The sequence below is a fragment of the Pinus tabuliformis genome, chromosome 1_1 (assembly GCF_031772625.1).
Source record: "Pinus tabuliformis cultivar Carrire ecotype Pingquan chromosome 1_1, CPIR1, whole genome shotgun sequence".
Lineage (NCBI taxonomy): Eukaryota > Viridiplantae > Streptophyta > Pinopsida > Pinales > Pinaceae > Pinus > Pinus tabuliformis.
Window position 1 is genome coordinate 159,255,151 of NC_142297.1, and position 24,605 is coordinate 159,279,755.

The 24,605-nt window shown below is 38.5% G+C and overlaps 1 protein-coding gene across 10 annotated transcripts in view; it reads right to left on the reverse strand.

The window, feature by feature from the left end:
- LOC149212079 (MADS-box protein SOC1-like) overlaps positions 1-24,605 on the reverse strand; it is a 420,374-nt gene that overhangs the window by 109,855 nt on the left and 285,914 nt on the right. For 5 of the 10 annotated variants that reach the window (XM_089391705.1, XM_089391704.1, XM_089391703.1 and 2 more), the window contains one exon: positions 23,748-23,816. The exons of 4 other annotated variants lie outside the window; for them this stretch is intronic. In XM_089391705.1, coding sequence (XP_089247831.1) covers positions 23,748-23,816 — 69 coding nt within the window. Of the gene's footprint in view, positions 1-18,680; positions 18,741-23,747; positions 23,817-24,605 lie in introns of all 10 variants that reach the window. One more of the 10 variants, XM_089391697.1, reaches the window with a different exon arrangement.

The window sequence follows — 24,605 nt, forward strand, 5'->3', positions numbered from 1 at the left end:
GAATTTTTGAGCAATCTGTGACCCGGAAACTGAGAGAAACGAAAGTTTCGTTCTTCAGTGCAGGCTGTGTGAAGGCTGTCTGCATTTCAGCGCAGTTACCGAAGGGGCTACCTGCGCTGAAGGTCAAACTGACAGTGTACCACCTGCGCTGAACCAGTGTTGCCTTGAGCTACTGGGGTTTCCTGCTGTTTCTTGCCCTGTTTTCACCCCTGTTTTGCAACCTGTTACCAGTCAATGTACCTATCTGAAACCAACTTTCCTTGCCACTATTCCGCCTCAGTTGTATAAAGAAACTGTATTTGTTCTTTGTGTATTTCTTATATCATTTACAATTTCCCATAACGAAAGTGAACTAGTCTCGCTGTGGCCTCTTAGATCTAGACCTGTGATTAAGTGTCGTTTTGATCTTAAGAGTTAGTTTATTTGTTGTTCATAGCTGATTGAGCTTTTGCTTTCGTCATATGGTTTGAATTTATGTATTTCTAGTGTCGAAACAAGTAAATCTTAAGGTGTCTTTTGATTTTGGACAAGCTTGTTTGCTTTCACTTGAAATTGAATTCAAAGTTATACAACAGCTTTCTTTTTGTATCGCACAAACATTAAGAAAGAGAAAAGAAATACCTGCATTGTGCATGTACATTTTGACAGCTTGCATGTTGATTTAGGAAAAAGTGCATTAGTGTGTGTTCTATGATCTGTGTGAAAAGATGTTGTCTTTCTTTTCCCTCAGTAGTTAACATTTTCAAAGTTGAAAGATTGAAAAGCTTGCTTATCATCTTAGACTGCATTTAGGAGTGTTACTATACATCTTGTGGTGATCCATAAAGGCAAACTGCTAAACAAGATCAACCTTAAAATAAATTGAATTTACATAACAACGCATTGAAATATAACGCAAACACATAGAGGTCTAAGCTAGAGACGTGTTCCGGCGTCGTTAAACGTGATATCTTAGCGTTGAGTGGTTGGGTGATTCCTCCACGGTGAAGCGATAAGTATCAATACGGACTTGTGCTCCCACGTACCGTCGCGTATATATTGGGAGACCCCTATAGGAGCAAAGCCTTTATCCATAGGAAACCATGTCGGCCGCCCTACTGATCGCAATGCAGTGAACACAGCATTCACGAAGATCGACCACTCGTACCGTAAAACGCATTCTGTGGTTTTGCGAAAAGTTTGGCACACCCTCTGCCTAGAACTCCAGAGCAGTTTCTTTTGGCCTTTTTCAAACTCTATAACTGAAAAATTCCATCCGAGCATTTGTCACTTCGGGCTCGTTAAAACATCGAAGGAGACTAGAGTCATCTTTAGCTTTTTCTCGACTCTTAAAAAGTGAAAAAGTAAGTTGTGTCTAAAGCGTCGTTATAAAATTTATTTTAAACGGAACATAATCACCTCCTATTCCTGGGTTGATCTGTAGGTTGAGAACATGGAACGCCCCAACCAAGGAATTCCACAAGATGGAAATCCTAGTCCTTTCTCCTCTTGGGGAGAAGTTGGTGCACCCCACATGGCCACATTGTCACTTCCAGGATTGACAATTGGCCTACCAATTTGGATATTCTCAACCAATGTAGTTCAAAACACCACGGTTCCTGAACAGTCGAGTCAACAGTTAGATCAGTCTAGAGCTGCCCACCAGCCTTCTACTTCCTATAACTCTTCCTCCGATCCTTCATCTTCGCAAGGTAGAGCCGGCAAAAGCCAAGCTCCCATGAAGAAGAAGGAGAAGAAGGAGAGAGAGAAGAAGAAGAAGGAGCCTAAGGCGACTGGGGGCAAGCAAAAGACATCTGACAAAAATCCACACACAGCACGGACCGGGCCTAAATCGCCATGTGTCATATGTAGAGGAGACCACTTCAATAGAAATTGTCCCTGTATTCCCCGGATACTAAGGGACTGGTCACCTCGTTTGCACAATTCGGGAGCATCAACCTCTGATAGCCATTTTGAATGCTTATCGTCAACCAGCGAAAGTGAAGGTTCAAGACAAAGAGGAGGAGCAAGATCCCCCTGCAAACTGTGTAAAGGCGATCACGCCATCCACCGTTGTCCCTTCTTAGACGAAGCGAAGAGAGTTTTGGAAGATCGCCCGGTTTCACCGTTGAGACTTCCTCCTGGATACAAAAAACTCGTGCCAAGTCCTTCGTTGGTTGAAAATACAGCTGGCCCGCTCAAGTGGTCAGCTGAAGCGTCAGTCATTGAAAATGAACCTACTGAATCCAGACCGGACGAAAGTCCAAAGGTCGAAACGGCAGTTGACACGGTTCCGCCTTCAGAGGTTTCATCTTCAAATGACACCGTCACTGAAGATTCATCTTCAAATGATGTTGGAAATAATACTGAGAGGGGGGGGTGAATCAGTATTATCAGATCAATAAAACTTTTTCAATGCTCAAAAACATATACGCTACTTCAGTTAAGTGAACCCGCGTGTACACGCTGCTGTGTCTAAAGCAACTAGCGTATATCCAGAAATCTTATGATTCAGTTAGCTTATCTTCAGTAAATGCATCAGAACATTATTAACCATATTAACAGTAAACAGGTGCAGTATAACAGAACAGATCATCACACAAAAGCCACACACATGAACACAAAGATATAAGGTGGAAACCCAATGTGGGTGAAAACCACCTGCTGCAAGTCATCTCAATCTTCTTCTTAATAAGAAAATACTTTTACAATATTTGTACTGGTGCAGTCTTATACCAGTACGGGAGCTACAACCCCCTTTGCTTTTGTACTAGCCGATCCATTTACTAGTACACAGGCTGCTACCTGCTACAATGCTCCAAAGATCTCCCTCAGCTTTTGTACTAGCTTAGATACTAGTACGTAGGTGCTTGCCTACAATCTTCTCTCCTCCAGGTACCACGTTTCATCAATTTTCAGACTGGATACACTGAAGCACAACACATAATCTGAAAGGCCACATTTCATCCAATTTTCATACTGGACCCATAACTATTATTGAAGCTCAAAACAATCATCAAACTCTGAATCACTGAAACCCTGTTAACAACACCGTCACCAGAACACAGAGCAGACACAGAACTCTGTAATAACCATCAGACCCATCTACAACTTCAAGTATCAAGCTTTACAATGTATACGCTACTTCGATGAATCAAACCCGCGTGTATACGCGCTTTTTCAAAAGACAACCCGCGTACAGATCTAAAAATAATTTCTCATAACTTGCAGCTGTACCAGACATCAATCATACTCATAATACTTATAGAACAATACATGCGTCAGTATGTAGATCTAGAATAAGCATCATAAAGATAGTTCATTTCAAACCATTTGATCCCGATCTCTCCTTAGATCTTGCTCTCCATCAACCGATGAGATCTCTCCTTAGCTCAGATCAAGCAATGCATCATCAACCCATAACCTGCATACTGGATCTAATGCTTCATCAGATATTCAAGACATTTCAGATACACTTGCCTAATGATTTCCTTCTCCTTATATAGCCTTAGGCCTTGTTCAATACCAAGAGCCAAAACCATAGAAATCCAATACCATCAACTTCAAAACTAGGGATCAACACGTCCGCCGAGACGCCAAGGTCCAAAACCATAGGCACAACTTCCAAGGAATAACCGCCATGGACCAAAGGTACTTTTCCACATACACGCGCTTTTGCTGAAGCCAACCTGCGTGTACACGCGACTTGGGCTTAACGAACCTGCGTGTATGAACTTTCTCTTCTTCTTATAGTCTGATCATCAATTCCTTGCTGCTGACCTTCTGTACTATGATTTGTCATCAGTGAGGTTTGCCATCAAGGACAACACTTATCTCATAATGCCAACAAATGACACCCTCACTGAAGAGAATAAGGATGACACCATCCAGATTCTTTTCATCAACACAGACTCTGATGAGCATCAGGGAAATGCGCCCATTCCTTTATCGCAGGAAGAGACATCGTCAGGGTCATATCCGGCCGTATATTCGGTCCCACCACCAAGCAACCTGGTTGTATCCTTTGATTGGAACCAACTAGGCAGACCCCGGTTGCCAGCCAGTATACCATTCAGAATCATGGTCCGAATCTACAGAATAGTAATGGCTGGAACTATCATTGATGAAGGGGCATCTGTGAGTATCCTTTCCTCTATTGCTTCGAAAGCACTGGGTTCCCCGGAGCTTTTGCCTGAGATAAGAAATCTCTCGGGTTTTGATAAAGGAACCAGTCGACCATTAGGGATCCTCCCCAATGTCCCTGTTACATTGAAAGGGAAGACCGTTCAAATGAACGTGATGGTTGTTCAAGGACCCTTGGATTATAACCTACTCCTTGGACGAGACTATATATATTGCATGGGAGCTATAGTCTCCTCACTCTTTAGAGTAATGTGTTTTCCACACGAAGGAAGAATGGTCAAGCTCGTAGACCAACTTTCATTTCCGGGATCACGCATCGCAAATAGTCAAATACCAACCCTGAATGGTCTATTCACCCAAGAAATGTCTCCACCCCCAGTCCTCCTTCCCGATGAATGCGAGTGATTCAGAAAGATGGGACTGGAACCCAGGGGGCATGCATCCTGGTCTGCTTCAGGCAGAGGAAACCCTAGGTATAAGGTAGAATTTCCGCGAAAGAATATGACTAGTCCGTACCCCGTCCGAAAGAAGGAAGAGGGGTTGTTCTGGAACAGGATTCTTTTGTCAAGGTTACTTATTTGACAAAGGTCATTCACCATTGTCTACTTCGGTAGACAGTGCCGAGGAGATGTTTTCGTTTGATGGTGTTAACAAAACAATCTTTGGGTAACCAGAAAGAGGCAAGCCTCACCCTTTAAAACAAATGTTTTATCGGATAAGTAGGGGCAGCCTTGAAATTATACCTTACACCTGGGGGCATGCAGCCTTTTGGAGTGCAAGCAAGGGACGACTATTTATTTTTTTAATTTTTAGGTCCTCCCTTTAAACCTGTAGGTCTAACCCTTTAAAATCGTAGGATTAGCCGTTTCCAAACTTGCATAAAGAAAGGATATGAGGAGCATAGCTTCGTGAGATAAAGCTCCATAAAAAATAGCTATCTCACAAGAGACATTTCTTATCTTATGACTGGTATTATCGAGCAGTTTTACCGCGGAATATATGCTCGTTAAAAAATAGAAAAGCGAGATCCCAGCAGTTTTAGCACATAGTTCATGCTCGTTAAAAAATAAACATAAGATTGAGCAGTCAAGCTCATTAAAAAATGAACATACCCCGGTAAATAACCATTGTGATCGTAAATTTATTAGCCATAAAAAGCCTTGGTCGTGTTTGCACCCGCCACCTCCATTCCATTTGGCCAATCGTTCACCTCCATATGATTGTTTACCCATTTTGAGGAACAGCTGCGAAGAGTGACTTCACTTAGCCATCCTTGTGACACTGCCATGATTAGAAAATTCCAACCTGTACCTGGAATCTGCTACTATCCCTGTTTATCACTTGTTCCTCAAAAGACGAGTCTTCTTTAAGCTCTTTTCTCCTGACTCGTAAAATGTGAAAAGTTTGCCGAGTTTTGGCCTTCCAACTCGTTAAATTGACCGGAAGAGCTATCCCTCTTCTAGATTTTAATCTTTTTGGACCTGAGGGATTATTGCACAAAAAGGTCGAGCGCTTGTTTTATTCGGCTCGTTAAAGTTATCGAAAACTCATCCCTTCTGTATTGTTTTATACTTTTTCGGACTTAAGGGATTAGATGACGAAAAAGGAATTTTGGAGTTAACTTTCTGTACCTTTTCAGACTCTCTAAAAATGAAAAGGACCGAGTTTTCCTTGTCGTTAGACTCGTTAAAATGATTAAATAGCGACAAACTTGTCTTTAGACGAGAACGAGTTTCCCTATCGCTAGGCTCGTTAAAACATAGCGATGGGCTTGCCCGAAGGACAGGTTATAGAACAAGCATATGTTATCCTCCTCAAGCTTGACAAAAATAAAGAGGTACTGGTCAGAAATGACTGGGGAAAAATTGGGAGAACCTCAAAGCTTTAATGGTAGCAAGTCGCTCTTGAACATGACACTTTGTCCTCCGTATCGTATCGGGTTGGGTTGTTTCATTCACCGGTCTCATCACCATGGTCTTCGCCAAACCATCCACATTTGGGGTAATGCTACTGATTCATCACATCAGTGTCGTTATATGTTCAAGAGATGTTGTTCAGAAAGAGTCAACCGTGTCCCATCCACTGCCATACATTATCCTTCATCCACCCATGATCGCCACCCTGAATCATATTTCACAGATTGTTTCACCTCCACTAGAATCATTAGCTCCGTTCCGTGTCATTGATGTGGGATTCATTAAGGCCCTCCTTTAACGGATCGCTTCTTGTCGACTTCAGCTCATTATCCAAGAAGTTGATCTAGGGACAAACCCCCCAGTACTTTGAAGCTTGCAGGACTCAATGGCAAGTTTCTCACTTCCGGCGACAGGTATACATCAATGACCTTCGACCAGAAGATTTTGCGTGGTGTTCGACGCCAAGTCCTCTATTCACACCACGTGAATTGTACTGCAGTACCTTGAGGGTCATTAACATTATCGGTGATTCCTCTCGCGCTTGTTAACGGTTTACATTATTGACCGATAATCAAGCAATGTCTTTCCATGTTCGACTTCAGCGTAATTCTCACATGGATCGACTTGTACTTAGAGTGAAGATCGAACGAGTTTGAAGACCCCGGATCTAGTTTCATTCATCCAGGCTGCGATATATATTCAAGAAATATAAAGACATTTGACATGTACATCATTGCAGCAGATGATCATCCTACTCAAAGGATGATAATTTAAGCAGAGAATTATCAGTCTACCATCAGACGATCGTCTGTTCTATGTACCAAAATGAATTTATAAAGCTGAGCATGGGAATGCCCGCCTCAGCTAGACCATGAAAACAGAATGAAAAATAATGTATTGTATTGTATTTGATTACTGGTCACCTCTCAGCGATTGAATGAACTTCGGATCCTCCTTATAAAGCATTTCACCCGATAAACGACCTCATACTTTAGGGGGCAACTGTTATAGACATTTTTGTGCCTTACAGCATGAAGCATGAAATGTCAATAATCTGAGGGATCCAAAGTCCCTAAACAGGTTGTTCCTACCCCTAGAGGAACAAGGTCAGCAAACCACAGCACTAAATATCAGTTCTCCACCTGAAAACACTCAAAAACAAGCTAATTTTGGATCATGTCAACTGCTCCACTGAGCATCTGCGCTGAATGTCAACTGCTCCACTCTGTACCTGCGCTGAATGTCAACTTTAATGAAGGCTACCTGCGCTGGGCGAGATTGGCCAAGTGGCACAGTCATTCCTCAATGTGTCAAATGCCCAGGAAGCTTCCAAAATGACACTTAGATCAGGGAATTCGCCTTGTGATGAGTAAGAGGATCTAGATCTCCAAGTGGAAGCAAGAACCTCCAAGTGGACTCAAGAACTGAAGAATAACTGAAGTGGGAGAGGACACTAGTCAGCTTCATGCCAGCCTCAAGCTGACTCATCCTTTCTCCAAATCTCCTATATATAGAGCTCTCTCATGAGGTCTAGGGAGGCTGGAATCTTGTGAATGTAAGGAAGTGCTGTTGGTTTGAGTATAGAACTATTGGGTGATTTGCTTGAAGGAGGTGAAGAGGAGATTTCTTTCTGCTGGGAGGTGTTGCTGGATTGGGCCTCTTATGGTTGTAACACTCTCAGAGCTTTACTTCTTCCATTAATAAAGCATTTGAGGTTCTTCTATATGCATGTGTCTCAATGGCGTATTGATACTTGTATATTTGATTTATTCTAATCCTTGAATCGATTATGAATGTATGCTTCTTGTAGTTTCCCTCTCTTGTCATTTTGCAGGATCTTGGTGTAGCTGGGCCAGTGAAAGAGCAAGGAGCTCGGAGCAAGCAGCAAAGAGAGAAGATTGGATCAATCATTAGCGGAATATAACGGTTAGTGGATCTCTTTCTCCCCTCTCTTACATCTCATAAAGAAGTAATCTCGAATAGCTTTGCATTCGGTTGTTGCTGAGGTACTATCACCCTTAGAGTGGGATAGGGTCATTCCGTATTGGATACTTTTCCCAACAAGACATTCCCTACTCCATTAATCTCTCTCTCACATGCCACCACCCTTTAAATAATGTACCTTGGACACACTATCCCCTTTAGAAATAAAATCCACCTAATAGGATACTTAGTTAACCCCATTGGTAGTTTGGAGACATTAGCACATGCCAAAGCACACTATGGAAGGGCATGCCATTATGAAGTCCCCACCTATTGGCCATTTTGTGTAAGCTATTTTACTTGATTTCCTTGATGATTTGTTGTACTAGAAGACTAGGGTACATATTGGATCTTATGTAGGATTATAGGTGCTCTCCACTTTGGGTTTGGTCTCCCTATATGGGGTCGTAACCCTCCAAAGGGATACATTGCCACATGTAGGGTGTGTGTTGAGAGCTATGGGCCTCCACAACAATACAAAGCACTCGATGAGTCCCTAGAGATGTTCATATGTTGTTTGAGATTCACCTATTGGACGAGGAAGATGGAACTTGTTCACCTCTGCCTAGCCAACCCCACAATTGTATGATGCACTTAGCAGATGACCCAAGACTTGTACATTGATATGGAATCACTTACACCATTATCAGAGCTCTTATAGAAGTTCTACAATCATCTTCGACTTACTTGGAAACCCATGAGGTCACTTCTGTGTCCTCACAATCAATGGGAGCATCACAGGTTTCTTATATGGAGAACAAGGGGCTAACCCCTTGTCCATTACTTTTGGAAGTCCTATTCATCATTATGGCACTTATGGACTTCATCGGGCTTCTTAGAAGGCCCAACAACATGTATTATTGATCATTTGACCTCTTGCAAGGCTTTCTATTTTGTTTATAAGCTAGTTTGGTAGGCTTGTCACCAAAAGTTAGTTATTTGGACATTATTTTATTTTAGGGGCTAATGTAGGCTCAAGTAGCTAAATTGAACACATTGGGAGTGTATAAATACATATTATGAGAGTTTATTTCTCATCATCACATGGTTTGGACAAGTATCTTTCTTGATATTTTTGCTATTCCTTCTTGGTGGACGAAATTTTGGAGCATGGATGAATTTTGATGTAACGATTATCTTTTCTTATCTTAGAGCTTCTTAATTGGAACATTTATTGATGGTTGGATATACTCTCTTACATGTAAGTACAAATTTAATTCTATTTTTCTTTTACTTTGTCATATGCATTGATGATGACATTTTTTCTATACTACGGCTAATTGTTAAATTCATTTTTTGCGAGATTATGTTTCTATATAGCATCTCTTTATGCATGGGCCATCTATGTTGAACGAATTATCTTAGGGATAATTCTATGACTAAATTTATCTTCACAAGGCATATTACCTTGTTAAACAAAGTGTAAAAGCTTTTAAGGTCACTCCCCTGTTCCCTAATGACAAGAAACGTTGTCCTTGAAGCCTCCTTGACCTAGAAATGAAGTCCATTCTCATATTCTTCTTGACTCCAATCTCCCCAAAGGATTATGCATTGGTCTACCATAAGGTTATCACTTACAAAACCATTTTTATTCACCTCTCCTCCTTTATTCTAGGTCTAGCCACATTCGGGATCCTAGGGCATCATTTTCTCGATAACCCACCCATAGAAAAACTTTGATCTCTTGGCCTCTACTGAGTTGTTGTGTTTCCTAGGCCTCCTCCAAATTTGAGGGAATTCTGATGATAGGGTTGTGAGATATCCCAAGCCCTAAACTCGAGAATTGTTTTTGCCCTATGTTTCCCTATGCTAGTTCTTCATAGAGATAATTTAGCACCTTTAAGTGAAAACCACCTCTTTGATCCCCTTCTCCTCCTTGTTTAGGTCAATTCTACCATTGGTTGCTAAACTCCTTCCTCTTGACCTAACCTGGGTCAACATGGTCCCATGTTGTCCCATATTGTGTCAAAGTCAACTCTTTAGAAACCACTTGGGAAACCATGTTCAACAAGGATTTTAGGGTTTAGAAAACTCCTTTATAAGTCACATCTCCTAAGCCAAGCCCTCAAATCCCTACTCCCTTATCCTAGAAAACCTTACACCTTGCTTAAAAAACAAGCAAGTCCCACTCTTGAGTTTCTCCTAGGAAAGGATCATCAAGATCACTTCACATCCATCTTAGTTGATCTATCCTGCATAAGTTATCCTCTCTATATTGGGTCTCTTCTATCGGTTAAAGTCCGTAAAGAGTAGGAATCTTTAGTTGTGGTAACAATGATCTTTAGCTTCATTGTTTCTCTTGACCTAGCAAGTGCCCTTTTAGGACCCCTTGCTAGTTTGAGCGGTAATAGGATTAAGGTTGAATAACCCACTGGAGTTCTACTAAGGTCCTAATATATGTGAAATGAGGCCAAATCAAAACTCATTTGAAAAGTTTCCCAATGTGAAACAAATTTGTGGAGGAACCCCACCCTACCCGTAAAATTTTGGATTGAGATCCTAGATTGTGGATGGCATGAATCAACATTCGACTTCAACCAAGTACTTCTCTCATCCTCCTTCATCATTTTCATATGTCTATTTTCAATTTATATTAATAATTGACCATGAACCAACCCCTTCCTGAGATCAAGTGCATCGTTGCCAACCTAGATGCCTAGGAGAAACCATGATACATTTGGAGGCCCTAAAAGTTGAATTATGGGGGCAAAAATTGCTCGATGGTGTAAATTATGTCTATTCCAACATATTCAAATGTAATATCTAGGGCCACCAAGAAAATATTTGCAACATGGCTACAAGAGAATGTGATCATACTAACATGTGGGTGTGTTTCAATGGTAGGCGCTCAACAAAAAATGATCGAGTGGAAGGAAAGATAACATCAATTAGATGACATGAGGGCTTTAGTACATATACCTACAATTATGGCTCAACTCAAGATATTGTGTGCTACTCAAATTCTTCAAAATGGAAAAAGTGAAGGGGAATGTGGTGCTCCTTCAATGACTGATACATGATATACTTATGATTACAATTGAGGTGTCAAAGTTGCTTCGATCTGATCCCTTAATTCCAAGTCCTTCCTTGCATGATACTTAATTTCAATGCATTTAAACCATCATTTTCTCTTCTAACCTCATGCATTAGGGTCCATCTATTATTATCCTATTTATTACTCCACTGCAATAAGTAGAACCCTAGTTCAACTTACCTTAGTTGTTGGTTAGAATGCATCCCATTTCAACCTTATTATTGTTGATATCAGTCTAACAAGGAAGTTATTAGATGTGATTGGGCTGATTGTTTTTTCACAAGTTCATAATTATGATATAATATTTATTTCATAATTGAGAAGAAGGTTCTTAGTGAGATGGGAAAATATCATAACTAAGCATTAAACTCGTGCATGACTTGTACTTTGTTTTCACATGCCATCAAGTCTATCCATGACTTGTCTCCACCCAATTCATATGCCTTCAAGCCTAACTTATTTTGACCCTAATTGTCCTGATACATCCTCACAGATATATGAAAGGCCCTTATCATGAGACTCTCTCAGGGTTGAAAGGAGAGGAGAAGAAGTAAGAGAGTTATATATTGTAAAAAGCCTAGACTAGGCCCATACGTGTTGCATTAATAAACCTCATTTATGTGTGAAAAAAGGAAGCCTAAGGAGCAAGGATTGCAGTACTCAACACTAGAAGGTCTATCTATTGATTTTAATTCTATTTTATATGTATTTAAAGTTGATTTCCCTCTATATTTTGATGTTTATGAGATTACACTCTTTTTCACATGATTACATTTAATTTGTAGCCTAATTTTCCTTTTGGATATGGAAAAGGATCATCTGTGTTTGCTTTTGTATGTGTGCAAGTGTCGAGACTAAAGAGTTGGAGTATCAAGAGAAAATATTCTAGATGTTGCAATAGGTCTTCTATCTTCCTTAGCACTCATGGGGTGTAAGGTACATTTCATCCTTGGTTATTTGCATTACATGTAAATGATTGATATACAACAATAGAAATCAATCATTTACATGGAATGGAAAAGAAAAAGGAAGAGCTAACATTATGCTGGTTTATCGAACCTCTAGAGCTTCAAGGGAAAACCATTAAAGGATTTAATAACTAAATATAATCAACGAAGTAGTCAACTATCAGGTCAATCCACTATATGTTGGAAACTAGGAAATTACTTTGGGGGGGGTTGGTGAATCAATGTTTGTGTCTATTAGAAATGACCAATTTTGAATTATTTTAACAACTTTTTAACTTTTATTTACAATTTAAAAGAGTTATATAGTTGTTAAAAAATTAACCATGAAGTCAAAGACAAACAAATAGGCAACACATGTAGACACCAGATATAGGTAGAAACCCACAAAGGGAGAAAACTACATTTTTTGTTGTTATGATGTAAATGCAAGCACCCCTTCCTTTTTACAACACCTTTTGTCAAATCCTACCTAAAATAGGCTTAAATCTCACTTTTTCTTTGCAAGCTACATCTTTTTTCACATCAACCATTCCATTTTCTTATAGGCTTCAACTTGTTCTTTTTCAAGATACTACATGAAAGGAAACACCAATCCCCAGATAAATTAAAATTTCACTTTGGATAAATTAAAATTTCACTTTGGTAGTTTACTTGGGCTTTCAATTCTAAGTTATTGATTTTATTTGGCTTTGTTTGTACTCTATATTTTCCTCTTTATCTTCTCTGCGCTAGTATCTTAATTCTATTTCACTTCTTGTCCTGTTCTTCTCTGTATTTCTGGTTATACCAATGCAAGGATTTGAAGCTATTTAGTTTATCTTTCTGTTGTCACTGCGACAAACACGCTCAAAAATTTTGCCTACACTTGAATTTTGGAGCCTACGAGGGATCTTGTGCTTGGTTCTGTAGTCACTCCTTGGTTGGTTGATGGCTTGTCAAGTCTTTGAACTCCCTCTTGTATTATAAGAGTCAAAGTCACCTACTCACATGTGCTCAGTCTGCAACCAGTTCATGAGCACACTCTTTTAAGAAAACTTGTATAGGCATAGCTCAGTCCATCAACATTATTCCTATGCAATGATCAACCCATGTCGATAGACAGTGTGTGCTTTCATTGGGTTTCTCTCACTTTTGGTTGTGAATCTGCTTTTGTTTCGGTGAGTTCTCTGAACTATTTTTTTCCCCGACTCACTTTTGCAAGTGTCACTTTCATGTTTTTGACTGTCACCTTTTCTTACTTTCATCCTAATTGGGGCATTTTCATGTTATCTTGGCTCGGGTATGTGTTTTTTTGTCGGTTGTTCACATATCACAAGCATCATTCACACTTTTTGCTTTATATAGAAAATGTTTTCTTTTGGCATGGAAAGTGTCGTTTACCGTGTAAAGTGGAGTTTCAGATTGTTTCAAAGGGTAACTTTGGTGATGATAACTCCCTCTATAAATGTAGATATGTTTTACATTCATTCCAAAACTCTTATGCATTATCACACAAGTATCGTCACTGTCGTCGCACAAGTGTACCTTTAGTGTCGCACCTAGCGAAAGTTGTTGCAATGTCGTTCCATTGAGGGAAGTATGTTGTTCATGTATTTTGAGTGATCAATGTTTTGTCTTAAATTATTACAAGTGTGTGGTCATGTTCAATTTTTTTCTTTGTTCACTTTGGTCTCACTGATTCCACACTTAGCCTCATCCGGAAAATTTCAGTCTTGGGCAACTTGACCTCACTCAACCTTCCTGAAATTTGAATTGCGCAGTATTAATCCTCAAGCCTTAACCTTGCCTCTTGGAATTGTGCACTGTGTATTCACAATGCCGAACATTGACCCTTGAGCTCCAAAACTGCATAATTGTTTCCTCCCAGTCAGCCTTAACTATGCACTGCGCAGTCTGAAGCCTCAAGCTTCCATCCTGACACCTTGAGCTACACAACTACGCAATCCATAAGACTTTTCTTCCTCTAGAGATGTGCATTGGGTAATTTTAAACCTCAAGCCTCAACCATAAGCCCTTGAACCCCTCAATTGCACAATCTCCTAGCCTATTATCCTATTTCAACTATGCATTTGGTAACATCAAGCCTTAAGCTTGACTGCTAACTTCCCCAAATGCGCAATCACTTAACCTAGACCCTGAGAACTACACACTGAGCGGACTCAAGCCTCAAGCCTCTAGCTTGAGCCCTTGAGTTTCTCAACTAAGCAGTCCCTCTGCCCAGCCTCTACAATTGCGCATTATGCAGTCTCAAGGCTCAAGCCTCTAGCCTGAGTCCTTGAGTCCCTCAACTTTGCAATCCCTTGACCTTGGCCATCCTGAACTATTCATTACGTAGTCTTAAGACTCAAACCTAGACATTATCCTCTAGAACTATGTAGTCCCTGAATTAGTCACTTAATCAGTCACCAATTCCATCCCTACCAACTGACTTCATGAAGCATCTAAGGCTAAGGGTTTATCAGATTGATTTTCTTTTGTCATGAGTGGATTGCAGTCGCACATATTCTATTATTTCATGATAGGATCATGATGAAGAAGGAGATGTAGAATGACACCATGCTAAAATACACCTAAGGGTCTGAGGAAATAATATGATCATCGCGCAAGAAGATGAAGGAAAAATGGATTATAACAGAAGACCAAAGATAAGGACCACATGAAGACTCCATCTGATTCACAACCCTTTCGAGGGTGGGTATGAAGAACAAAGAATATCTCTCATGAAGATGAAGTATTGGATACATATTTTATTGAAGACCAAAAAGAAAGAAGAAGAAAGAAGGATAGCTTTGCACTGCCACATCATCATGCAGTCCATGTCACGAGTGTCATGTCATGTCATGTCACGATTCATTATTTGCCACATTATTTGTGCATTATATAAATTCAACATCGGAGAAATGTCATGTAAAGTGGAATTCCAAGAGTCATCCATGTAATATGAAAAGTCATGTAGGAAGTTGAAAGGTCATTGAGAAGTCAAACAATCATGGGCGCAGTCCAAGAGCCACAGGGGATGTGAATGATCACCTCATTCATTATATATACACCCTCATTACTCATGAAAAAGAAAATTCACCTTGACTCCTCCTACCGCGAATTAGAGAGGAAGATATTTGTTTTGGAGGAGCGAGTGACTGCTCTGCTGCTCCACTATTGTGGCTAGTGGTGTTCATTGTCTTGATATATGGAACTTTTACTTAATTCAGAAGCTCGTTGAGCCAGCACACTTTCATGCATATGTCGTGAATGTTATAAGACTATTCTTTGAATGTTTGTGATCTATGTTTTTCTCATTTGTACCGAGGAAATTGAACTATTTCGGTGGCTTTTCTACTTATCTTGTTGAAGGTGTGTTGTATTTTCTCTAACAATCGTTGCTTCCTTGTGAACTATTTTGCTGGTTGATTAATGATTCATTCATATGTATATGTTTGTGTTCCTTTTCTAGATTAGTAATATTACTTGTCTTTAAAGTGCCCACTTTTCTCCTCCCTTTCAGTAGAAGGACTTTGAAACTTTCTATAGCTGAACATTTCACAAGGCATACTCACTTGCTGATCCAAAAATAATTGTGTATTACTCTCATGTGCTGAACTTTGTAGCCAAGGAAAATCAACAAGGATACATGGTAGTTGGGCTGATACTCTGGGTGGGGCTCCTACTCCAAATGTTTTGAGGTCTAATTGGGACTTCACATCGAGGAAACCCCTTGCTTAATAGATTTGTAGCATCGTAAAAAAAAAATGGCACTAGAAGGAGGGCTAGCTAAAAAGTTGTGCTCGTTGAGTCTGTTTTGAACCTCTTATATGAAATCGATCATTGATATGATTTAGAACATTAGTTTGCAGTGCTAAGATATTCCTCAAATTATTAACAAAATGATTTCATTATGCTTAAGGATTCATGAATTTTTCGCAAGTGAAATGAAGAGTTTTTATGTTAAATTTTATGAGAAATTTAACATAAATCAGAAATTAAACAACAACATAAACATATTTAGAACATCATCAAAAACACATTACAACAAGCACATGATAAAGGAGTTCACCCCTCCTGGGCTACATCTCCTTGCTCCATCTTCCAATGGCTTGAGCCTCTCTATTATGCTCAAAAGTGTAAAAATATGTGTTTACAATGCTCAAATGCTTCTGAAACCTGCTCCAATCATTTCAGAATTTCCAAAAATGGCTATGTAGCCTCCTTTTTCCTCTAATTTGGTGGAAAACAGAAGAATTTATGACCTCCTTAATTTTCCCACTATTCGTTCCACAAATTGCCCCATTTTCAGCATGATTCTACAAATTAGCCCCAAAAATGTGCTAACTGGGCAAAAATTTTGCCGAGTAGCCAACCATATTCTTTCAACTGACTGTTCACGCAAATCGCAATCAGTGAAGTCTGGCAGGCCTTATGGTCTATGAACACAACGAGCGATGTGCGATTGTGATACGGTTTGTTGTTGCATAGAATGTCTAGGCACTATGATAACACTTAGATCAGCGACTATCACCCTGATCCCCAATCTCTCTCTTTAAGTTGTCTCCTTACAGCAGGCTAAGGGGGGTAGACCCTATGGAAAAATGGAATGGAGAAGAACTAGTTGGGAACCAACCAGTTCGGGAGACACATTGAAGCAATCAACTACTTGATTAAGATTTTTGTAAGACTTAGGATTTGATTAGATTTTAAACGATTGATACCAGTGCCTTATAGAGTCAACGATCATGCTAGGGAAATTAAGACTAAGTAATCAATTAGAAACTGTTTCTTAAATGAATGATTATCTTATATGAAATACACTAGATGATGGGATGATTTTAGACTCAAGTAAGGGAAAACTCTTGCGTCGCAAAAGCCTTCAATCACGAAAATGAAAATGTTCCCTTTACAAATGAAGACTTAAAAATAAACTTCTGAAGATACTACAATTAAACCACTGGCTTATTTCAAATCTTTTCTGATACAATTATAGCTCAAAGAGTACAAAAACTACTTTGCAATTTAATATAAATGTTCATAAATATTCAGCTTAGGAAATCGATATATGAAATCTGTTATAACTCCACGATAAAATTCTTTAACAATCACTTCAAAATATTTGTAAAATGTCTAACATGTAACGAGCATTAAATCATTGAGGCAATGACGATAGATTTTAATAGATGCAAGGTATTCAACAAATGCACAATGCTCTACCAATTAAATTTCAAGACATCCAAATATTTTAAACAACGATGAAATTTAAATGCTAACCAATTTAGATTCTAGAATTTAAACGATTATGCTTAGTGACCCAAATCTAGGAAATTTACCACTTTCCTATAGCTAATCTTTAGATATATAAAATTTCAAGCTTGTTTAACTATAGAGAAATGAAAATGCTAACACAATTTTTCATTTAGATCTTATCCTTAGCACAAAAAGACACTAAGAAGGAATTTTAAATTGACAACTTAATTATTTCCTAGGAGAATTTCTCGATGTGCTTAAGTTTTATGAAGCAAGACTTAATGTGGTAAATGATCAATCACAACTTTTTAAATGTGACCAAAGTAAATCAAAAGATTTAATCATTTTCTTATTTTTTTAGGGCCAAGAGGCCACATAAAAAATTTAAAATCTTTAAGTGTGAAATTTAATTATGATTTCTTTCGTAGCCACATAAAATAAATCTTTTAGGTTTTTTAAGGTTTTCTTAAATGTTTATATTTTTTAAGATTTTATTTTTATGTTTTTTAGACATTTAACTTTTAGGATTTTTTTAATTTTTACGATTTTTTTGAATCTAAAAAAAATATATAAAACCAAATTTTTTATGTTTTTAATTAAAATGAACCCAAACAAATGACAGAAAAAATCAAATTGAAAAATGACTAAATTAAGTCAAAAGATCAAACTAAACTAAACTATGCATATAGTAACCCTAACCAAAACAATAAAAAAAATAAAAAGGAAAAAATGTAAAGGTTTGAGCGTTTGTATGCAGGTATGCCGGAGGATGAACGCAGACAGAGAAGGCTGGAAGAACAACTAAGGAACAAGGAAGGATTAGCAAGTTCTCGGGATGAGGGAGCACGTGTAATGCAAAAGGAGGTTGAGGATTGCGTGAGGATGGCAGCACGCTAGAGAAAAGGCAGGACGAGAGGATACGGGCTTTCTTTTCTCTTTTGCAGGTTTTGAAAGGCAGCGAGCAACAATCAGATCTAGGAGCGAGTGTTTAGAGAACGAATAGCAATGGGAAGGAAAGAAATCACACAGAGAGGGAGGATAGTTGCAGCAAATGGAATGGTATATGCAGGTTGAAAGGAAGCGTGGATGGGAGAAAATGCAGTAGATTAGGTAGCGATGGAAGGGGTTTTGAATCTTAAATGGAGCTGAGCGGAGCTAGAGCAACGACAGACAAACCTTCCCAAAAACTTCAAAAAAATTTGGAGGCCAAAAGAAAACCGTAGGCAGCAGATATGAGAGACTAGTAGCCAAATAACCCAAAAAAAATTCCATAAATCTTTGATTAAGGCATTGTACTTCTGCTTAGTTTCACCAGTCAAACCCTTTAAAAAATTTTAAATTTTTCCAGATTCAAAAAAATTTAAGAAACTCTTGGACCGCAAAAATAATGCCCATACAAAAGCTAGTTTTGAGGCTAGATCTTACCGTCCAGGGCCTAGATTTGGCTTCAAAATCAAACTTCGCCTTCAGATCTACAACCTGTTCCTGAAAACACAAACACCCAAAACCTGGATATACAAAAATAGATGAAACCCCAGAACCTCTAGTCAGAAAAATTAAAAATTTTACAGATCTATGCACAGGGCAATAGATTTACCTGATCTGGTGAGTGTGAGTCCCACTGCACTTCCAGATCTAATAATCTAGGGCTCTTAAAAGCCAAATTCATCAATTTAGCACGGAAATATTTTGAAATTTTAAATTTAAATGGAGGTGCTTCGCCCAAAACCATTCATGCATCACCAATAAAAATCTTATGATAAGCCCAAGATCAAATCAAACTGCGCTCTTCAGAAAATATGAATCAAGGGTTGGCTAGTCCAAATGAAAATTTCCCCGAACCCATGATGATCTAAAAAATCAAGAATTTCGTGCACAACTCAATTCAACCATCAACATAGAGCGAGAAAACGATAATAAAATTCAGATTTAATAGAGATACTTGTTATTATATTCAAAACTTAAATTACCATCCAAGCCCCAATGACTAAGCAAAATACCTGTACTCAAATCACTCTTCAGAAAGCTATCATCAATGGCTAAAAGGAAATCTATGCATGAAAATAACACATCTCACACTATTTCCACGAAGAGTAACACCAGCATAAATTGACCCCAAAGACTTTCTTTAATGCTCATAAAAAGATCACATGAGAGCTTTTACATAGCACATGACTCAAAGATCGAATGATGTCAACTGACAAATGACCTCCTATTTAAAGATAAATCTTTCAACGACTAGTTTGATTGATCCTTGTCAAAGAAATATTGATCGTTGATGAGAATTAAAATTTATTTTAATCTCATCCGTCGCAATATTAAATTCTTGAGGAAATTCGAATTTTTCAATTAAATGCGTTTTAATTAACTCAAAAATAAAATTTTTGAATTAATTTCCTCAAAAATTTGACTTTGAATTAAACCCCAAGGACCAAAGACTTAAAATTTAGCAAAATAATTAATTTACCTTAGTCCTGGGATCTTTTAAAATTTCAATTTTAAGGACCCACGAATTTTGCCTTTGGAAAATTTAAATTTACCTAGGACCTATAATTAATTAAATTTCTGGCTTGGGATTTTAATTAATTTTTGGTTAGAAAATTTAATTAATTAACCTATGAGGGGATAAATTATTTTTCTAACTCTCAAGACACTTTACATCATTATTTTCATATCTTTTACATCACAAGGGGGGAAACCCATCTGAAATAGACCCTCAGAGATTATCCATTTCTGCAACGCAAATATAATCCAACAAACTAAGCAATTTGTAATAAAATAACTTAACCAAATAGTTAAGATTATTCTCAAATCACTTTTACATAAACTCGACCTATAACACTAGGACTCACCTAAGATCCATGTGACTAAATTCATTCTGGCTTTGGGGTAACGCTGAAGGAAAACTCTACCGACCATTCGAGAATGGATCGGTGAGACAAAAAACCTCCCGGAATGTAAATCGTCACCAAAAAAATAGGTTTACCTAGACAATTACATACATGACACAGATCTGCTGAGATTATTTACATCATACACATGCAAAATGGGTTTACATTATAACATGGCAATCATGCTGATGATGATAGTTGGACGGCACGTATACATCGATCATGCACAATCCCTTTTGCGAAAAAAGGGGGTGTACTGTTGTGGGTCGTTAACACGTAGTGGTCAACATCTAGCTCTACTTGGGGACACGTTGTTACACTGTAGGAATGTGAGAATCTAGAATATGCATCTACGCAATACACAATATAACATAAGTAGCGTCCATTCAAAATCATCATATAACATTAAGCACAAGAAAGATATAAGCTCTCCATTTATTAACTGTCTAGTAACATGAAAAGTAAATTTAATCCTAAAACACAAATGAAATGCTGAAAGAACAATGTGTAGGGTTAGAAATACAATACAAAGGATGCCCCATGGCATCAAATGTCATCTTTGAAGAATAGCTTGAGCATTTGGCCATTCGTAGGTAAGTCAAGTGGTTTGCCATTCAATCTGCTCAAGTGGAATGAATTTGGCCCAGCAACGTCTCGTATAATGTATGGTCCCAGCCACAAACTGTCAAATTTCTTATGTTTTCCTAGTTTTTCATTCTTGCGATCCCAAAGGAGTACCATATCTTCAACCTACAAAGGTCTAGATCAAGATTATTTTTCAAAGATTTTCTTAATGTTAAATTGACTTTTACATATATTATCAAAAGCTATCCTACGAGTTTCATCCAACTCCACAATCTCATCAATTCTATTTTGAACAACATCTTTATTAGTAGAGAAATGCTGAAGGATATGAGAAGCTGGCAATTTCAAGTGCACAGGTAAAGTTACATCCATGCCATAAACTAATTCAAAGGGAATTTAACTAGTAGCTTTCTTTTTAGTAATCCTATTTGCCCATAAGTGAAATGAAGAGTTTTTATGTTAATTTTATGAGCAATTTAACATAAATCAGAAAATGGACAACAACATAAACATATACAGAACATCATCAAAAACACATTACAACAAGCACATGATAAAGGAGTTCACCCCTCCTGGGCTACATCTCCTTGCTCCATCTTCCAATGGCTTAGACCTCTCTATTATGCTCAAAAGTGTACAAATATGTGTTTACAATGCTAAAGTGCTTCTGAAACCTGCTCCAATTAGTTCAGAATGTCAAAAAATGGCTACCTAGCCTCTTTTTTCCTCTAATTTGGTGGAAAATTAAAGAATTTATGACATCCCTAGTTTTCCCACTATTCATTCCACAAATTGACCCATTTTCAGCATGATCCTACAAATTAGCCCCAAAAAAGCGCGATCTAGGCGAAAATTTTGTCACACAGTGGGCCATATTCTTTTAGTCGACTGTTCACGCAAATCGCAATCGGCGAAGTCTAGCAAGTCTTATGGTTTATGAACATGGCGAGCGATGTGCGATTGTGATATGGTGTGTTGCTGCACAGAACGTCTAGGCACCGTGACAACGCTCAGATCAGGCGTTGTCATCCTGATCCGCAATCTCTCCATTTAAGTTGTCTCCTTACAACAGGCTAAGGGGGGTAGACCCTATGGAAAAATGGAATGAAGAAGAACTAGTTGGGAACCAACCAGTTTGGTAGACAAATCGAAGCGATCAAGTAATTGATTAAGATTTTAGCAAGACTTATGATTTTATTAGATTTTAAACAATTGATACCAGTGCCTTATGGAGTCAACGATATTTCTAGGGAAATTAAGACCAAGTAATCGATTAGCGACTACTACTTCGCCATGGGATTGCTGAATGGGATGTTTTAAAAGAAATTTTTCTATTAACCTTCAGCTTTGAAGATGGATTTGAGAGTATTGATGAAGCACTACAAGAAATCAAAGAAGCTATATTCAGAACATCGAACGAACTGGTAGAATGGACTCAGCGAGATTGGAGTACACAACTGTGCCATGCACTGGAATGATATTGATTTGAAATGGAAACCTAAAGGCTTCTTGTCAAGCTTACAAGAACCTCTACCACTCCAAAGCTTATATATTCCCAAGATCTAGCTTATAATTAACCAATTGTGGAATTAAAAGTGCTTGAAATAGGTGTATGTCTTTTGTTTGCCTTTAAATTGTTCAAGTGGTTATGTTCATTTGCTTAAACTGATATGAAATGCATATAACAATAAATAATGCAGCAAATAAACAAACACATAAGACAACAATATAATATGGAGTTCACCTCGATATCTTGGGCTACGTCTCCTTGAGCTCTAATCAACTCGATTAGGCTCTTTGGGATTATGTCTCAAATTGTTTTACAAGCTCCATGCTCAGCTCCATTCATTTACAACTAAACTTATGGATTTAGAATACCATCTTATCCCACTGGCTTTCCATACTCTGGTGACAGATCTAGGCTTCTCTGGACTAGATTCCTTCAATCAACGCTCTGAGCTATATTGAGCTCTAGTTTGCACCAACTCCCTCAGAATTCTCTTACTATCTTTGGAACTCCTTCTTCTGTCTTCAGCACACATCAGACACCAAAAACAACTAGATGATTTGATCTCTTTGTTGTTATGAACTTCATTATAGCCCATGGCTCTTAGAAGTCTATTTGAGCTCTCTAGCTCTGTGGCTCTGGCTCTCTAGCTAACTGGCTCTGGCTCTCAGCTCTCTGGCTCATCTGGATCTAGCTCTCTAGCAATCTAGCTTTGTCTGTCTAGCTTTGCCTCCAATCCTTGGTGGCTCTGCCTCTGCTCGACCCTCTAGCTCCGAAGCTTTGAGGATTTCTGTCTCACGGCTCTTGTAATGAGCTTCTAGTTTCGCTTTACCTCCAAACGACTCTCAACTTTCCATTTTCAGCTCCCTCTGTCAATTGTGCTCTCTGGAATTTGAAAGGCATACTTTCACTCTATGGCTTCCATAGCCATTCCTCTATCCCTTCGATCGTGAGGAATCATTCTTTTTCCTGGCTTTTCTTCTTCGTGCTTCAAAATGCATCCCTATTACAGAAATGCCCGCCTGCAGCGTGGCACAAGGAATGATGGTTGTTTCCAATGGAAAATGAACCGGTGACCTCTTTCCAAATGAAATCCACGAAATAACACATTTCTGGCTCGTAATGGAAATACACAGGAAAAAAATTATTGGGCACAAAAACTAGACTTCAAATAGAATGCAACGGCATCTATAAACCTATCGAATCCGCCATTCCATTGTAAATTGCAATCGCATGGCGTATTGGCCAAAAAACCCAATACATGGGATTACATTGAAAATCCAACTTTCTGGATTTCAAATATTATGAAATCGCATCTATAGTCCCATTGGGTCCACTCTCTGATCGCATATCGCAATCGCAACAGGCAAGAGCCCCTTTGTTACGAGAATAAGTCCCCAAGGTCTTTGGGTCAAAACCCCAAAAGAGAAAGAGTAATCTACAACAAGAAACACGCATACAACTCAGGAAACATGCTTAAATAAACAAACTATGTATGGATGAACATACCCGGATGTCCTTCGTTTGGGTAGTCCCAGCAGGGTTCAGACCCTCTGCAACTCGTGATGATCTTCGAATCTGCAAATCAACCAATCCAAGCATACATAGCAGCATACAGATAAAGCATTTTAATGAAATCAAATTTATATCATATAAGCAAAATGATTAGTTATACATCCAAATGACATTCATACATGAGTTACAACAACATTTGATGCATAAACAAGGTCAATCTCAGGAACAAGATAGCATTTCTTTTTATTGTAGAAAACTATAATAAACATGAAAAAAGTTCACCTGAGTCTCTCTCTTCCGACTCCAAGTGGAACCGTCCTCTAGGTCCGTCCAGTCCCAGTGTTCAATAGCCTCCTTCCATAACCAATACCATGATATCTCAAGCAAGTGGGAGAATATCAACACTCAAGGAAACAAAGGTTTCCTGATCTTGGGGAAGTGCTTGAAGCATAGGGATACTTCAAACTTGATCAGGGGATAGTCTAAATATAGTAATTCTATCTCTTCTCTCCTCCTTAAGGCCTTCCCATAGAAGTCTTATTTATACTTCTCCCAATTAGTTTTTTAGTTGGGAAATAGTTGGGAACAGTTGGGCCACGGGCACTAGGAGATAATCAACAGGTAAAACCCGTGAACTCTGCCCATAGTTAAGGAAATTTAATTTTTTTAAGTGTTTTAACACATATACACGGGTTGGGTATTTACTAACTCATGTGTACATGCTTTTATCATAGGGCAGAGTAGCGTACATGGAGTAAGACATTGTTTTTAAAATATTTGGACCAAGTTTGGAAGGAGGGGTTTCCCTAGGCCATAAACCAAGCATCACAAATACCAAGGGTGATATTTGGA